The 17,920-nt window shown below is 47.9% G+C and overlaps 1 protein-coding gene across 2 annotated transcripts in view; it reads right to left on the minus strand.

Moving 5' to 3' along the window:
- Positions 1 to 15,147: 15,147 nt before the first annotated feature.
- Positions 15,148 to 17,920, minus strand: part of GABRG2 (gamma-aminobutyric acid type A receptor subunit gamma2) — a 57,480-nt gene continuing 54,707 nt past the window's right edge. For both annotated transcript variants that reach the window (XM_006111193.4, XM_075900191.1), the window contains one exon: positions 15,148 to 16,867. In XM_006111193.4, the coding sequence (XP_006111255.3) occupies positions 16,592 to 16,867 (276 nt within the window). In that variant the 3' untranslated portion in view covers positions 15,148 to 16,591. The remainder of the gene's footprint in view (positions 16,868 to 17,920) is intronic.

Below are 17,920 nucleotides of genomic sequence, written 5' to 3' on the forward strand. Positions count from 1 at the left end.
AGCATTGGTGGCCTGAAGGCCTAACCCTGGTGAACCGTGTCCATTCCGTGGATCAGATACTACCCACCACTGATGTAACTATTGGTATGCCTAGACTACATGCCTCTGTCGGCAGAGGCATGTAAATTAGACTACCCAACATTGTCAATGAAGCCGGGATTTAAATATCCCCGGCTTCATTAAAATAAAAATGGCAGCCACGCTGTGCCAGCTCAGCTGATCATCAGCACAGCGTGGCAGTCAAGACGCGGATCGGTCGACAGGGAACGCCTTTGTAATGGGTAAGATAACTAGATCCTTTGTTCAGACTCAGGTGTAAAGTGTTGAATTTTAGCATGAATAACAGTTCAGAGGATTCTCTTTCAAGTGCAGTCTTAAAAGGCTTTTGAAGCAGGATGCAGGTAATTAAGTCGTTGAGACAATGTCCTTTCTGGTTGAAATGGCAAGAAACTGTTTTTTCTTTGTGATCCTGGCTAATATCTGTTTTATGGGCATTGATCCTTTGGCAAAGTGTCTGAGATGTTTCTCCAATGTACATGGGGGGCATGGACGGCGTGAGCCCCCAGGATGCGGTCCAGGGCCTGAAAGTGGGGGCAGGCCTCCGGGTCAGCCCCTGGCTGGCAGGCCCGGGAGTAGGACTGCTGCAGGTCCTTGATTTTACAGCGGACCTGCTCCCGGCTCCGCTGGTGGCCTCTGGCAGCCATGCAGCTGTACATGGCTGCGTTCCTGTGGCTAGTGCAGAGATCATGGACACTGGAGGCTTCCCCCCAAACCTCGATGAGGTCCATGATCTCCGCACCTGACCAAGCGGGTGCCCGCCTCTTACAGCCCCGGGCAGGGTCCTGTGAGCCCTGTGAAACTGGTCCTGGGAAGAGGGGGAAGACTGGGTGGCTGGCTCATTTTATGGCAGGTGCAGGGTCTGCTGGCTGGGTGCTGGCAGGCTTGCAACTGGCACAAACAGTGTAGCCAGCCCATGGCCCTTTAAGGGCTTCGGGGCTGGGAGGAGGGCATAAGAGTTTCCCTGGTGTTGGCCAGAGTGGCCACCAGGGCAAGCTGGGAAGGGCTAGCCTCCCACTAGTTTGAATTAAGTGGCTACACAGCCCTTAATTCAAACTAGTTAATTCGAACTAGGCGTTAGTCCTCGTAGAATGAGGTTTACCTAGTTTCAATTAAGTGCTCCGCTAGTTCGAATTAAGTTCGAACTAGCGGTTTGCATGTGTAGCGCCTATCAAAGTTAATTCGAACTAACATCTGTTAATCCGAATTAACTTTGTAGTGTAGATATACCCTAAGATATTTAGCAAAATATAACAAAACACTCCACCTAAGCCTAAAACAAAATAATTTTATACAAATCATAATTCCTCACTCTGCTTCTTATGTTAGATAAAATCCTTCTCAAGTCAGAAAAGGTGTGTCTACGCAGCAAAGTTATTTCAGAATAACAGTCATTCTCCCAAAATAACTATGTGAGCGTCTACACAGCAATAGAGTTATTTCAAAATAATATCAAAATAATGGACGGCTTACTCTGAAATCTGTAAATTTCATTCTATGAGGAATAAAACATCTTCCAAAATAGTTATTTCAAAATAGGAGCTGTGTAGACAGGGCATCTGAAGTTATTTTAAAAGAAGGGGTCTCCAGCCCTTCCCAAGGGCGCTGGTCACTCTGTCCACACTCAGCCAAACTCTATATTCCAGCTCTTCCCCCTGGAGCCCTTAAAGCTGCAGCTGCAGGAGAAAGGCCTTAGCCACCCTACAGCTGTCACTGCCTCAGAATTTGCCCAAGATGAGCCTGTGCACTAATCACAACCAGCCCTCCACTGCTCACAGGGAGCAGTCAGACAGCTCCCAGGAGCCTGCCCGGGGCCAAAAGAGGCATGCACCTTCCTGGTCTGGTATGGAGATCCTGGACCTCATTGGCTCTGGGGATAGGAGGCAAACCTCCAGGATCTCCTCACCATATGCAGGAACGTGGACATCTATGGCTGGATGGCCGAGACCCTGACCAACAAAGGACATGTCCGCACCCAGGGAGTAGGTGTGGATGAAAGTTAAAGAACTCCACCAGGTATATGACAGGGTCAGAGAGGGCAGCTCCCACTCCAGGCCAGGACCCCACACCTGCCCTTACTTTAAGGACCTGGACCACATCCTGGGGGGTGGGGCAGTCTCTTCACACACACACACACACACACCAGTTGTGGACTCAGAATTCAGGATCCCCATCGTCATCCCTGCAGGGGACAGAGACAAGGCAGAAGAGTTGGAGGAGGAGAAGAAGCCAGAACCATCACTCTCCTCACCCTGGAGCTGGTGCCCCAGTCTGTGGATATGTCCCAGGCATTGTCCAAGGCCAGGGAAAGAACATCATGTGAGAGTGCCATCACGTTCCCTTCACATAGGGAGGTGGTGGCAGCGAGGGGTAGCTGGGCGCTCCTGACAACTCTTTTGGCCGAGCCCCCTTGTGCTATTGGCCACAGGGTATCTGGAGAGGCCTGCCATACTCTCTGGGGGGAGGGACACCCTCCCTCCACAATCCACCTCTAGGAGGCTGGGGACATTGAGACACACACACTCAGCAGTCCCACACACAGGCATGCCCATATTCTCAGGGCAGCATCCACTCCTGGGGACAGCGTGGTGATGTGCAGGAGTGTCTGCTGCACACACACACACACACACACACACACACACACACACACACACACACACACACACACACACCCCAACCTGTCCCCCTCTCCTCAAGCAGGTAGGGGTACAAGTCCTCTCCTTGTGGGATGCCACCACTGTCAGGCGTGTTGTGTGCATGGCACAGAGGGAAGCCCCCTTCTGCCCACAGGATCTCGGTCTGGCAGGCACCTTCCCATGCCTGCTTGTGTCTGGGACATGGGGATGATGAGGCTCCCTCCCCCCCTCAGGGACATCTGGGCCCCTAGCCAGAGCGCACATGGCCTTACTCCAAGCACATCGCCTTCAACTGAGCCAAAATCTGTTACTCTCAGCTCACAGATGAGGGCAAGACTTCAGGCACAGTGTCACCTGGGATGACTGACCAGCTCACTTTATTCTCCACAGCTGCAAGGGAGTGGGGGGGGGGGGGGTGATCAACATCACCCAGGATAGCCTTCCAAACCAGAGGGACCTGCAGTCCCCACAGACCCATTGGATGACTTCCAGATGGGGCACCTCATGGCACTCCAATCTGTGGAGCAGACCATAGACTGCAGGCTCCAGGAAGACATCCAACTGTGGTGGGACACCTGGTGGGAGCTGCTGGAGCAGGACAGTACCATGTGTCCTGTGCAGTCCCTCATTTCCAGCATGATGCCTGCTCCTGTTCCCACTCCTGCTCTTGCTATAGCACCTCTTCCCACTCCTGCTCCCATTCCTACTCCCATTCCCATTCCCACTCTTGCTCCTCCCACTTCTCCCCCAATGCCTCCTTCCCCACGGCCACCATGGCCTCCACACCTTGGCGGTGGGATCAGAAGAGCCAGGCACCATTCCCAGCTTCAGCCCTGGGCCTCTCCTCATCACTCCTCCCCCCCTTCCATATCTGTCCTCCCTGCTCCAAGGTTCCCTTCCCCTTCTTTTCTCTCCCCCATCTCTCCCAGGTTCTTTCCCCAGTCCCTTCCCAGTTACTTTGATCCCAAATAAAAAGAAACAGAGATTTCATGTCTCCACAAACAAACTTTTTTTATTGTCTCAGCAGAGAAGGGGGGAGGAGGAGAAGGAGGGTTGTTTGAGGAAAGGAAGAAGGGGTGATTCAGACACCCCCTAATGGGGAATCCTAGGGGAGAGTGGCACTGGGGCCCCTGTGAGAAACTCTCCCTCAAGGCCTTCTGGGTACGCACGGCCCCCTGATGGGCTTGCTGGATGTCAGCTATGTGCAGCTGCTCAAAGGACCTGCTGATGCGGTCAACCTCTGCCTCCCACCCTGGCAGGAATGCCTCTCCCCTCTACTCATAAATATTGTAGAGCACACAACATGCGGCTACCATGTGAGGGATATTGTGCTCCTCAAAGTCCAGCCAGGTGAGGAGGCATCTGAACAGCTCCTTCAAACACCCAAATGCACCCTCCATGATCTCGTGGGCTCTGCTGAGCCTGGCACTGTAGCATCCTCGAGAGAGGTCGAGGTGGTTGTTGTATGGCTTAATGAGTCAAGGCAAGAGAGGTAGGCCATGTCCCACACCATGTAGATGAGCATGTCCATGGCCCCAACCCTCAGTGTGGTTGGGGAAAAAGTTACAGCGTGCAGCTTTTGGTACATGCTAGAGTTGTGGAAAATGCAGACATCATGCATCTTCCCTGACCACCCAACATAGATGTCAGTGAACTGGCCCCAGTGGTCCATAATGGCCTGCAGGACCATCAAAAAGTATCCCTTCCTGTTGATGAAGAGAGATTCCTGGTGGTTTGGGGCCCAGATGAGGATGTGGGTGCTGTCAATAGCTCCCCCGCAACTGGGGGAGCTGGTGATGATGGGGTCCACATTGCTGAGGTAGATGACCCTACACAGCAGGATGGTGTTGATGGCCCACACCACCTTCAGAAGAAGACAAAGAAACATTGATTCACAGGGGTGCCAGGGCTCCTGGGAGGTCCCCCAGCCCATCCCACTATTCCTCCTGCCCCCACACCAGGTGCAACCCCACACACACACTTCCCCCAATCCCTTCGTAGGACTTTGTGAGGGCAGGACTGAAAAAAATCTCCCAGATAGGGGGATTGCACCACCACCCACCCACCACTCTGCTTTCCCAAGGGAATCCCATTCCAGCAGTCCTCACACATCCCTTGAAACAATAGCCTGAGAATGCCATACCTGCATGAGAAAGGCTCTGACAGCCGATCTCCCCACACCAAACTTGTACCTGATGCTATCCATCATGGCTATCCAGCTATCCAGCATGACGAGCTATCCAGCATGGCAAACTTTCAGAGGGTAAGGGTGATGAAGGTCATCACTTCTGGAGGGGGGGTGGCAGGTCTCATGTGAGTGTCCCATTGCCTGTTGGCAGGAGTGAGCCACTCACAGAGCTCCAGAAACGTGTCCTTCCTCATTCTGAAATTCTGGAGCCACTGCTGGTCTCCCCACCGCTCCATGACGATCCGGTCTCACCAGTCTGCACTGGTGTCCAGACTCCAGAAGTGGTGGTGCATAGTGTCCAGGGGAGGGAGGGCGGGATCCAGTTGCATGGGCTGTACCTGTATTGATTCAAAGAGAGTCTTCCAGAGGAGCTGCAGGTTGGGTTTCTGCAGGGCCTGGGAGGCAGCCTGCAGAAACTGCTGCATGAGGTGCAGCACAAGCTGCAATAGCCATAGGCTGCTCAGAGGCAGCTCCAGCTCCATAGCTGGCAAGCTAAGGTGTCTGCAAGGGCAACTGCAGCAGGCAAGAGAAAAGGCTTTGCTGTCCCTCAATGAGGTAGGCAAAGGAAAAAAGTCTGAGACACTGCTGTACAGGGGGGCCCCTTTAAGCAAGCCTCAGACAGCTTCAAGAAGCAGCCACATGAAGTAACTGCTGACCTGATGCCCTGCCTAACGTTGTTTCAGGTGGCCTTAAATGCAGGTTAGCATCCAATCAGTGTGGATGTTCTATTTCAAAATAACTAAGTGCTATTTTGGTGCACTTTTGGGCTGTGTCTAGACTACATGCCTCTGTCAGCAGAGGCATGTAGATTAGACAGATCAGCAAAGGCAAATGAAGCTGCGATTTAAATGATCGCGGCTTCATTTACATTTACATGGCTGCCGCGCTGAGCCGACAAACAGCTGATCAGCTGTTTGTCGGCTCGCGCGCTAGTCTGGACGTTCCCCATGTCGACATCAAAGCCCTTTGTCGGCAGCCCCGTTATTCCTCGTGGGATGAGGGTTACCGGGGCTGCCAACAAAGGGCTTTGATGTCGACAGGGGGAACATCCAGACTAGCGCGCGAGCCAACAAACAGCTAATCAGCTGTTTGTCGGCTCAGCGCGGCAGCCATGTAAATGTAAATGAAGCCGCGATCATTTAAATAGCGGCTTCATTTGCCTTTGCTGAACAAACAAATCTACATGCCTCTGCCGACAGAGGCATGTAGTTTAGACGTACCCTTGGTGTGCAGAAGATATCTTCCAAAATTGCTTATTTCAAAATGAATGTGTAGGGTAGATGTAGCCATATATCCTTTCTCACCCCTCTGTTTACAGATCTTTTGTTTCTTCTTCAAGTGATTGCTCATGTCTGTTCCATGCAGGTGTGTGCACGCAGCGTCCATGCGTCGTCGGCAGTTTTTCCCCCAGCAATACCCGTCAGGCCAGCAGGGGAGCCCCCTGGAGTGGTGCCCATTATACTGAATTGTTCCCCTCTCCTACTTTGGCACCGGCCTCAGTCAAGGATCGCAACCCCGGTCACCATTGATCGGAGGCTAGGGCTCCCAGTGCCCTGGTACCAGAACCAAGGAAACATCAGTCCGGTGTTGCCCCACCAATGGCACCACCTGCAGGCCCAGCACCGATGGCAACCTCATCCCTGGCCCGTGGCTTGGCACGAGACCCAGCACTGGGCCAAAGTCCTCAAGCAGCACCAAGTGCTCGGGTCCAGCCATGCCTCCTCCTCCTCCCCCTTGTTGGCAATGAGGAAAGCTGGAATCCATAGCCTGACACACACCGACAGCAGGTTCACCAGCTATGTCTGCTTCTGCTGCACCTTGGTCAGCCTCGGAGTACTCCACTGTCCACATGGTCATCCAGGGAATCCAGATCCCAGTCTTGGCATCCCATCACCAATCATGGCACCTCTACCCATCAGCAACAGGACCAATGGACACAGCTGGTCCTGGTACCGGGGATGCAGCAATCATGGCCCCCACTGGCACCAACTCCTTCCCAGTGGCCATTTTGGACCCCATGGTCCTACCAGTAGTCCCAGGGTGTTGGCCCTACCAGGCCAGAGTCGTTCTTCTCTGGGTCCAGGGCATCTCCTTCAGTGACCCCATGACTGGGTCCCCTATGTCAGGGCAGTCGCTCCCGCCAGGCCAGATCTCCCCACATCCTTTGGAGACTGAGGGGACCATGGTCCAGCCACCCTTGGTGACCTCTCAAGCCCCTTTGCAGGCTATGGCCCCTGTGGAGACAGGCCCAAAGGGGTCCTCATCTTCCTCTCTGGATGAAGCCCTGGGTGACACTCTTCCCTCCATGCCCTCCATGGACTTGAGGGCACACCAGGACCTCGTCCACTGACTGGCCCAAAGCCTGGGGCTCCAGGCTAAGAGGGTGTCAATGGACTCCAACACCACCATCCTGACACACTTACCAGACTGGCCTTCCTCATCAACAAACCGGAGGCTAAAATCTGTAAGTCCCTTTGGCAAACACTTGCCTTGATTCCACCAATGGACAAGAAGGTCCAGTGGTGGTATTTCCCAGTTGGGGAGCGACTACCTTTTCTCTCATCCACCTCTGGTTCACACTGGTTGTCCAAGCAGTGAACCAGAGGGAGCTAGGGTCAGCCGGGTGCCTCTCCTAAGAACAGGGATGCCAAAAAGATGGACCTGTTAGGAAGGAAGGCCTATGTGTCTGGAGGCCTCCAATTTCGCATAACTATGCCTGCAACACCTGGGCCTCCATGGACAAGTTTGCTGAACTGATCCCCAGAGATTTTTGACCCAAAGTTTAGGGCTCTCTTGGAGGAAGGCAGGGCAATTTCTGGGGCCGTGCTCCAGGCTGCCCTTGATGCAGCTGACGCAGCTGCACATGCTATGGCCACGGGGTTGGTGTTATGATTCAGGACCTCCCGTTCGAGTGCCCGTCTCTGTTCTCCGAATAGACAGACCAACATCTGCATGGTCACAAGGACACCCGGGCCACATTAAAGGCATCGGGCATTCACACGATGGCTACCCAATGGTGATCCTTCTTGGGCCTTCCCATCAGTGCGCACACCCCGACTGCTCCCGTTGCCACAGTGGGCACAGTAATGGGAGGAACAGCAGGCACCATCCCCAACTGGCCCAGTACTAGGACCAAGGCCTGCCTAGCAAGTCCTCAGTGCCCAGTCAGGGGTTTTTGAGCATAGCTTACCAGACTCCTCCCTCTATTTTCAGGATCGCCTATTCCCTTTCCTCTGGACCTGGAAATTTATCACCTCAGACTGCTGGGTCCTAGAAACAGTGGAAGGGTGCTATGTCACCCCTTCCATTCTGCTCCTCCTCCCCATTCCCCTACCCTGTCCCTATTCAGGGACCCCTCTCACGAGTTTCTTCTTCAGGAAGAGTCCCTTCTGCTCCTCACCCTGGGGGGGCTGCAGAGCTGGTTCCCCCTGTGGTCTTGGGCAAGAGCTTCTATTTCCAGTATTTCCTGGTCCTCAAAGCCAAGGATGGGTTCCTCTTCATCCTGGACCTCTGGGATGTCATCAAAACCAAATTCAAGCTGCTGATGCTGGCATCCATCATTCCCTCCCTAGCGCCAGAGACTGCCCATGCTCTGAAATATGCCTATTTTCACATTTCCATCGCACCCCACCACTGTCGGTTCCTCCACTTACGGTGGGCAGGGATCACTATCAGTTTATGGCCCTCGCCTTTGGGATTTCTACAGCCCCTTGGATCATGACAAAGTGTATGGCCATCAGAGCTGCTGCACTGAGGAAAAAAGAAGTCCAGGTGTTTCCCTATCTGGATGACTGGTTCTTGTGAGGGTGCTCCACAAACCAAGTGCGGAACCACATCACCTTGGTCTGATACCTCTTTCAGGAGTTGGGCCTGCTCCTAAATGTGTCCAAGTCAACCTTGGTGTCCACGCCAGTGATAGAGTTTGGACTCCACATGGGCAAGGGCCTCCCTCCCCAGATCCCACTTCCTGGTGATCAGGGCAGCCGTTCATATATACAAGTGTTCCCAATAACCATGGCCGGAACTTGCATGTGGCTTCTAGGTCTAATGGCCGCATACATACATGTCACCCAACATGCCAGGCTCCTCATGTGCCCACTGCAGCTATGGCTGGTGTGGCCTCACAATCCATCCTTTCACCAGTGGGACAGAGTGGTGATGACGTCCTTCACTCCCTGGACTGGTGGACCCAACTGGTGGCAGAGAAGGAGATCCAGAGTACCGTTCATCAGGCATCTACCGACCCTACGGCTAGCAAAGGACGCACTGGACACAGGTTGGGGGGGCGCACCTCGGAGTCATACAGACACAAGCCATGTGGATCAGAGACAATCTTTCCCTACACATCAGTGTCAGGGAACTATGGGTGGTCTGCCTTGCTTGTGCGGCTTCTTTCCTCAACTCAGGGGCAAGTCAGTACTCGTCCTGTGCGACAATATGCCGGTGGTCACATAGATCAACAGGCAAGGCAAGGTTCTCATCACCTGTGTCAAAAAGCTCCTCAACTGCGGTATTGCTGAATCGGGGCAGACTGTCATCCAGGGGCCTCCCGTCCAGGCTCCCAGAATAATCTGGCGGAGTGACTGAGCAGATCCTTCTCCTGCCACGAGTGGTCCCTCAGGGGGAACGTGGTCCTCTTGATCTTCCACAAGGGGGGGGGGCTTTCACCACATGACAGAACAAGAAATGCCCAATGTTCTGCTCCCTCATAGGACTGGGGCGGAGCTCTCAGGGAACTGTGCTGACTAGAGGGTCTTCTCTACACATTCACAGCATTCTCCTTAGTCCACAGGGTGCTCCTGTGGTTGAGGGAATTCTGGGCATCCCTGATTCTCATCGCCCCCCTGCATGGCCAAAGCAGCATTGATTTTTTTTATCCTCCTGAGCCTAGCATGCAAGAGGCCAATAGCTCGCCCACTGGCCCCAGACTGCAGGACAGTGGCAGACTTCAACACTCAGACCTGCTCTCCCTGCCCCTCACAGCATGGAAGCTCCATGGCTGATGGCAGCAGAGTGCTTGGCTTTTGTGCCAGAGGAGCTGTTGGATAGTAGGAAACCCTCCATCAGGGCTACTTATTTAGCCAAGTGGAAGCGGTTCTATATCTGGGCTACTCAGAGGAGGGTTTTGCCTATAGATGCCCTGGTCCTGGACTACCTTTTGGGTCTTAGGTTACAGGGGTTATCTTTCTCCTCAATTGAGATCCACCTAGCAGCTATCTCCGCTTTCCACCCAGGTGCCAGGGATAAGACCCTTTTTGTGGATCCAGTTGTGAACAGATTTCTAAAGGGCCTGGACAGGCTTTACTTGCACATCCAGCAACCTGTCCCCCAGTGGGATCTCAACCTGGGCTTAGCTAAATGTATGGGACCTCCCTTTGAGCCCTTGGCAACGTGCTCGCTATGGTACTTGTCCTATAAGGTATCCCTGCTGATGGCCAATCATGTCAGCCAGACGTGTGTCTGAGTTGACAGCTCTTACTTCAGACCCCTCATATATGGTTTTCTTCCAGGACAAAGTCAGGTTTTTGCCCCCACCCTGCCTTCCTGCCAAAGGTGGTGTCCAAGTTTCATGTGTCACAGGACATTTTCCTACCTGTTTTCTACCCTAAAACACATGCATTGGGTTAGGCACAGGCCTTACACACTTTGGATGTCAGGAGGGCTTTAACCTTTTAGTGCGAACTAAGCCTTTCTGCAGGCCGTCTCTGCTCTTTGTAGCTATCACGGAAAGTCTGAAAGGCCAGACGGTTTCTGCTCGAAGGATCTCTTCTTGGAACACAGCCTGTAGTAGGGAGTGCTAGGGGCTGCCTTCAGTTCCAGCCCACTCTACTAGCACTCAGTTGAGGCCACCTCTGCACCTTTTGTGCCTCGGGTCCCAATCCTGGATATCTGCAGGTCCTCTGTAAACACTTTTGCATTGACACATCAGGCAAGGGAAGATGCTTCCTTGGGTAGGACTGTCCACTCAGTGGAAGGTTAGAACTCCAACCCCGCCTCCTAGGGTTTCTGCTTTGGAGTTACCTACATGGAATGGACATGCGCAATCCCTTGAAAAAGAAAGAAGGAAGTTACCTTTTGTAACTGTTGTTCTTTGAGATGTGTTGTTCGTGTCCATTCCAAATCCCGCCCACCACCCCTTCTGCAGGGTGATTTGGTAAGAAGGAACTGAGGGGAGGTAGAGGGCCATGAGGGGCATAGTGGCACCACTCCAGGGAGCTCCCCTGCCAGCCCGTCGGGTACTGCTGGAGGTGGGGGGAATTTCTGAGCATGCATGCAGGCTGCACACACATGCCACATGGAATGGATGGAAGCAATTCATCTCAGAGAACAACCGTTACAACAGTTCCTTTCATGAATCCTCTTGGGATGGGGCAGTCTCTAAAATCAGCCAATCTTTGTTCACTTTTTTTTTCTTTTCTAGAATTTCACTATGGCAGTGAGCCACAAACCTAAATGAAAAATGACAAACTCAAGATGGAATCCAGCATCAGGAGACATGGGCACATATATTTGTAGTATGTCTTGCAAGAAGACAGCTCTTTCCCTCTTAGTTGTTTCTTTGAAAATGCGCTGTTAGTGTCTGGCTTTTTCATTTTTCTTCCTGGTGAGCTGGAAACAGAGTTTGTTTGTTTGTTTTCTAACATGAACACTTTGGTAAGAAATCTGCTGTCACTATTCTTCAGTTCTTATACAGAGGGTTATATGCATACAAATAGAATCACACAGATATTCAATAGATTACAAACTTTCCAATGATACCTTACAAGGGTCATTTCGCATGAAGCAATTTCGACTCATCCCAACCATATGCTCATGGAAGGACAAAGCACTGTCTAGACCATCCCTGATAGATGTCTAACTAACCTGCTCTTAAATATCGATAACAATGGAGATTTCACTATCCTGACAGTTAGGAAGTTTTCCCTACTGTCCAGCCTAAACAGCCCTTCTCAGCTACAAGGGTACATTTGACCTCACATGCTTTGCTTCTAGCCCCAGATGTCTACAATGAAGAATCCAAAAATTCGACCATCCAGAATTTTAGCCCACTGTGGAAAATGAGGGTCTGGCTTATGCTAAGCACCATTCATTTCATCATCCCAGGTCAGCAATCTCCTTATCATCGTCATGAACAGTTTGACATAGTGAATAAAATTTCTTCATTTACAGACCACTGGAGCCCAGGCGCGACAGTTCTGGCCGAGGACTCTATCATTCTAGGGATTGTTAAAAGAGGCCTACAAACAGCAAGTTGCAAGTAAATGTGCTGATTTGTTTTTTAGTCAGAAGACGTCTTCATGTGAATAAATCAGATAATGAAAAATATCCAGGACACAGATGAGCTATTTTGGAACACATGCTTAGGCAAGCTCTGCTTAGTCGCAACGAACTCATATTCAGCTTAGCATCAAGCACAAATAAACTACAGCCATATACACAAATGTGAATGCGTTATGGTGACCATCATCATATTTATAAATACTGCCCGCAACAAAAAGTCCGTAAGACAGGCATGCAAGACAACACAGCTCACGGAAAAGGAATATTACACGATTTGTCCCAGTATAAATACACATCACTATTCCCAGTCACAAATATTCAGTTAATCCTCTGTCAGTTGTCAGTTGCACAGAGACGTTTAGGACGCAAGCAGGTTCTAAAGATGTGAGTTGCAGCAGAAGGCATAAGATCAAGAAATAGAGGATTTGTGGTAGGACACTAAGCGGTGCCCGCCCCACTAGCAACCACTTTAAGAAAAAGACACATCATTGTGTTTAGCTTTTCAAACTTCATTATTTCTGAACTTGACGGAATGAAAGTTGCGACTATTGCCCACCAAGCAGTCAGAACAAAAGGGAAGAACTGAGCTGGCAAGCAGCAGTCAGTAGACCAGATTGGTTGTGATTAAGGCATAACAAATATATCACGTGCAAGTGTTCTCATAAAAGGATTGTTTTAAGTCGTGGTCAACTGGAAGATATAGGGATTTTTGTTGTTGTTGTTGTTGTTAAAGTAATCAGCTGGGATTTAGCTGCCGCCGCACTGTTGTGTTTTACTCAGCCCAGCAGATTTTGCAAAGATTTTTAATAAAGGTTGGAGTCAACGAGAGCCTGTGGATTCACTCTGGATCGCCCTAGGACTTTCAGCTATTTGGCCATGATTACCAGCATTGCCTTAGCAGCAAATGTGTGGCGTGGGATCAAATTTTTATGCCCGCTACCTTGCTGCAACTAATGTGGTTCTTGGTATTCCAGGATGAGGAGCAGCGATGAAGGCGGATGTGGAATCCCTATGCTGCTCCGGACAGACCCCGTGTGTTGAGGAAATGGATTTTTAAGCCAACGGTCAGTCTTACTGACAGAGTAGTACACTAGTTCTGGTGATGTGAGACAACCATGCACAGCTGGGACTATGAGCAATGGCTGCAAAACTTTCATAGACCTTTGTGACGGGAAGGTCTCTTCTGAGGTGTATGAAAACCAAAAATTAGACCTGAACTGATTGTTGCGAAGTATATGATACTTCCCTGGGGAAGCTTGCAATACCAGCGCACCCAACTCTACTAGTGAGTTGGGACTCATTTGGGAAGTAGAAAAAAACTACAGTGTTATTAATGGTCCTGTGCCTGCCTAGGGCAACGCTGACGATTGCAGTATTGCCTGTTGCAGTATTTCTAAAGTCGGTGGGTGCATACACATGATAGACTGCATGCACTCGATTTTCCAAACACAATGCCAGGGAGCACAGCAACTGCACGGGCCAGCCCATGGGTTGGAGGAAAACAAAATAATTCTAGATACCAACAATGTGTGTTGCTAAAAAAACTGTAGGTACTGGACTCCTTTTTTTTAAAGCGGTACTGTATAAAAAAAAAGATTTAAAGACTTCTACGAACCTTGCATGCACTTCAGGAAAAGACAGTTGGGTGGCTCTTCGATTTACTATTAGTGTCTATTTGAAAGTCAAAGTGTGACTATGTGGCCTAATGTCGCCCAGGAAGACACTTAGCTACACCACCCATCGGCCCCAGTAATACTCTGGGGCACTAATTCCACTGGGACAATACAATCTTAATGATCGAAACAAATTTTTAAAAAAACCTCTATGTCCATATATTGAGTCAGGCCCAAGCAAAACCATTCTCCACATGTTTGTTGCCAACCTGGGCTTTAGATCCGCCAGTATCAGAAATTTCACAATGGAAGCCTATTTTAAAGCTTAACTATCCTTAATAGACGGTTTATTTGCTAGCAATCTTTGCTAACTTTCCCTTTGCTACAAGTGAAACCCTTATTTCTTGTCCCTAATGAGGATATAAAGATGAAATACTAGCAAGAAAGATCACAGTGTATTGTGACGTACAAGTGTTGTCATATATCTTTTGGCGCAATGAACAGTTCCTGACAGAGCACTTGGTAACTTGAGAGTGTATCTCTGAAGCCAAAGAGACGAGTGAAAAGCTGGATCTCGTTGGAAACATGTTCATTCAGTTAGGAGATCAAGTCTTGCTTGGCATTTTGTACGCATTTGCAGGACTGCGTTACTCCAATCCTAAAGCCTGTGGACAACCTGTGAAGTTACCTCTGAAGCAAAGAAATTGCGTAACTAGCACTTGTCCAAGAATAAAGTGGTGAATTTTTCATTAACCATATGTTCAGCTGATTGGGGCTAAAATTGATGATAAATTTGGTTTTCGCCAAAATAACAAGTGATTAAAATGTACTATGTTGAGCATTACTATTGCTTTGTTGTTTATGCACAGGGGCTGGTCCCAAAGTGGGTTTTGTAGGCAGTGCCTAACCTGTCCTAATGTTAAATATTTTGCTTTGTCTCTGTCTTAGGCTGAGGTAATGCCATCGCCACCCCAGAAAGAAACTGTACTGAACTATGGTAATTATCCAGCTCAATAGTTTAAAGGCTGAAACTCAGAAATGTATTGCATTGAGGACCTGGCAAAGTGGGGAGTGCCTAAATTTTTGTACCCGAAACCCATCCGGCTCAAAACTCACCTTTCATCGCCCTCGCCAACGTTCATTTGTAGAATCAAACTAACAGTCTTACTTGGATGAATACGTCTGTAGCATTGATTTTTTTTTTTGTTTAAGCATGCATGGAAGCGTGATCCACTTTAAAGTCTTAGGAAGTCAAATACCTTAGGTAATCGTATAACAGTTTGTACTATTGGGTTGATTAGATCACAATCTAGACAAATTTTTGTATGTGCTCATCTAATTTTAACAGCAATAACAACAAATGACTCAAGCATGTAATGTATCAGTTTTATTAAAAAAGTCCTCTACTGTGTAGTTCCTTTATTAAAAGGATTTAAATGCTTGATGAATTATAGCTTTGTTTACATTTCTAAGCGTCAAAATTTTACAAACACTGTGCAGTTGTGTCTTAAGTAATTGATTAATAACACACATGGAGCTTGCAACCTACAAACTGCCCTAGAGCTGAAATTTTATATCTGCGCTATTTAAAAAAAAAAAAGGTCAGTTTATTTACATGTTAATTCGCTTGCATAATTGAGCATCTTACAGCGTCTGAAGGCCAGTGGCGTTTACCGTCAACAGGGTGCGGGTTACACATAAATTATTTATTGGATCAATGTTAATAGTAAATGGTGAGACCATCACTAGTTTTTTTATGTTCAGTACAGGCCAGCGAGGTATAAAAGAAGTCTGCACATTAATGCTGAAAAATGACAGTGTGGCAATTAGCTATGTATTGCGGAGTGTTTTATTTTGTATTCGTGCTATTTGGTTAGTATATGTATGTGTGTGGGAAGGGGGCTCTACTAATGGGCCCAGAGCCTAAAGTGCTAGATGCTATACAAACACACATGCTGCAAAACATATGTCGCCAAAACACCGGGTTTGAGACGAATACTTATGGTTCGCAATATAATAGAAGTTCAAAAAAAAGAGATTTTTTTAAATGTATAAAAATCGGAAAATGAGACAGAAAACTGCTAACATTGGCCAATAGAAGCTAAACCAGAGCACAGTCAATCATAGCCCATGCATTCTGTTCTTTCTCTGTGATGTTTTTTCCTTAGTGCTTTAAGCAGCTCCAATGTCTAACATTGTCTGATTCAATATTCCATGCATGAGGGAAGGGAACAATGCTGCTAAAAACAAAAACATATGCACATGGCCATTCTAATACCACATCCACAGACACAAAATAAAGAACAAGAAAGACTCTCTTTGGTCAAAAGAAAAAGCATGCGCTAGACAATTTAAATAGTAGCAGCAATTCAAATATTTATGACAGTGCACATTTTTTTTAAGTGAAGGTATAGCAAAATATCTATTTCTATTAGCGAGGGAAAGTTACATAGTCCAATGATAAGTTACTTGACGGTTATTGTTTTTCAAAAAAAAAAAAAAAAAAGCTTACCGAGAACACCAATCTCGGCTCAGCACACTAAGAGGCTAACAAAGTGTACAGTATTTTACTCCTGAAAAGGTCCACTAATTAAATCCATAACCTTCCGCGTTTTTCTATTACAGCTATCACAGGTGTGTGCTTCCACTTTTTTTTAATTTCAAATCACGTACGAAGGGCGGCTTTAAATCACAATACTTATAGGGCAGCTTTAGCTAATAATATGCTATGATTACTGGCACTAGAGAGTGTGTTATAAATGCTTGTCTAAATGCAACTGTCTCTTAAAGAAGTCATATCTATTTTCGTTCTGCTTTTAAAGATAAAGATAGGAAACCCAATACACCAGGTTAAACAAGCAAAAGGCCGTTGGAAAGAAGATGCGGGCATAGGAGTCCATTTTTGCAATGCGAATGTGTATCCGTCCATGCCGCCATGCTCCTGTTCGGCAATCCTCAAAGCAGCAGAAAAAACTGGCACAGTCCTTTCCATCGAGACATTCATAGCCATATTCTTCATCTCTTTCTTGAAGGTGTGTAGCATTGTTCATTTGAATAGTGGCTGATCGCGGCCGGATATCAATTGTGGGTGCCTACCATGAGGAAGGACAAATTAAGGGTCAGCAAAAAAAACCCTCTAGTCTTTATAATTAAATGATATTTAGACCAAAGGTACTTTCAACTACATAGGGATGGTAAAATTTATGGGTAAATAGGAACGTTCTACATTATTTTTTCAATTATTGAACGAATGACTACATTTAAAAAAATCTATAAGTAGTCTTATTGCAAAATAGCACTGTTTAGCTAGTAAAGGAAGCATAAGAAATGTAACAGTGATACGGTGAATTGGTATTTATAAAGTAGTTGTATAAATAAAATGTTGCTGATTACGAAACATACTATTAGTGGAAATTTTCATTCAGCACCAGGCTTAGAGCTTGGAATGTATTTGCAATGTACTTAAAGGGAATAGTATCTGATTCTTCTGAAACAAGAGATTTGGATAGTCTATCTAACCGTCTCAAGCAATTTGCTCTCTTAGTGAAAGCTACACTTGCTCATAATTTAGACGCATTTTTCCAGCTCTGTGCCCAGCGGACGATATTTAGGAAAAGCTGCTGACTATAAAGTGTCCTGATTACAGTTCTGCTCACAATTGCCCCAAGTTGTTATGCCACTCAAAAATTGAAGTTTCACGGACTATTTCAAGTCTAATGTCTTTATTTCAGACCGTTTTCAATTGTCAACTTTCTAATTACTATTAAACGCCGCATTTATCTTGCTATTGCATTACAACACTACATAATGGTCTTTGACTGTACTTTCAAAACTCTGAATATTAGACAATAGATATTAGTATTTCTCAGGCCCACTTTTGGGACTACTTTGCTTTTTACAGCATAGCTATTTAGCGTACATCAAAATATTTAAATAGTTAAACGTTGAGTTCTAAAAGGGTAGTGACAGGCGAAGCTATCGTCTAACGCCTGTAGCAATGGCTCCCATGAGTCATGAATAAAGAGATGTTTTAAATCATATTAGGTTTCCTTAATTCATGCTATTCGAAAACCTCGGTATATCTTCAATTTCAAATTCAGAAGTAAAGGGTCAGAAGGCTGAATCAACTCTACAAATTTTTTTAA

Source organism: Pelodiscus sinensis, chromosome 17, assembly GCF_049634645.1.
Source record: "Pelodiscus sinensis isolate JC-2024 chromosome 17, ASM4963464v1, whole genome shotgun sequence".
Classification (NCBI taxonomy): Eukaryota; Metazoa; Chordata; order Testudines; family Trionychidae; genus Pelodiscus; species Pelodiscus sinensis.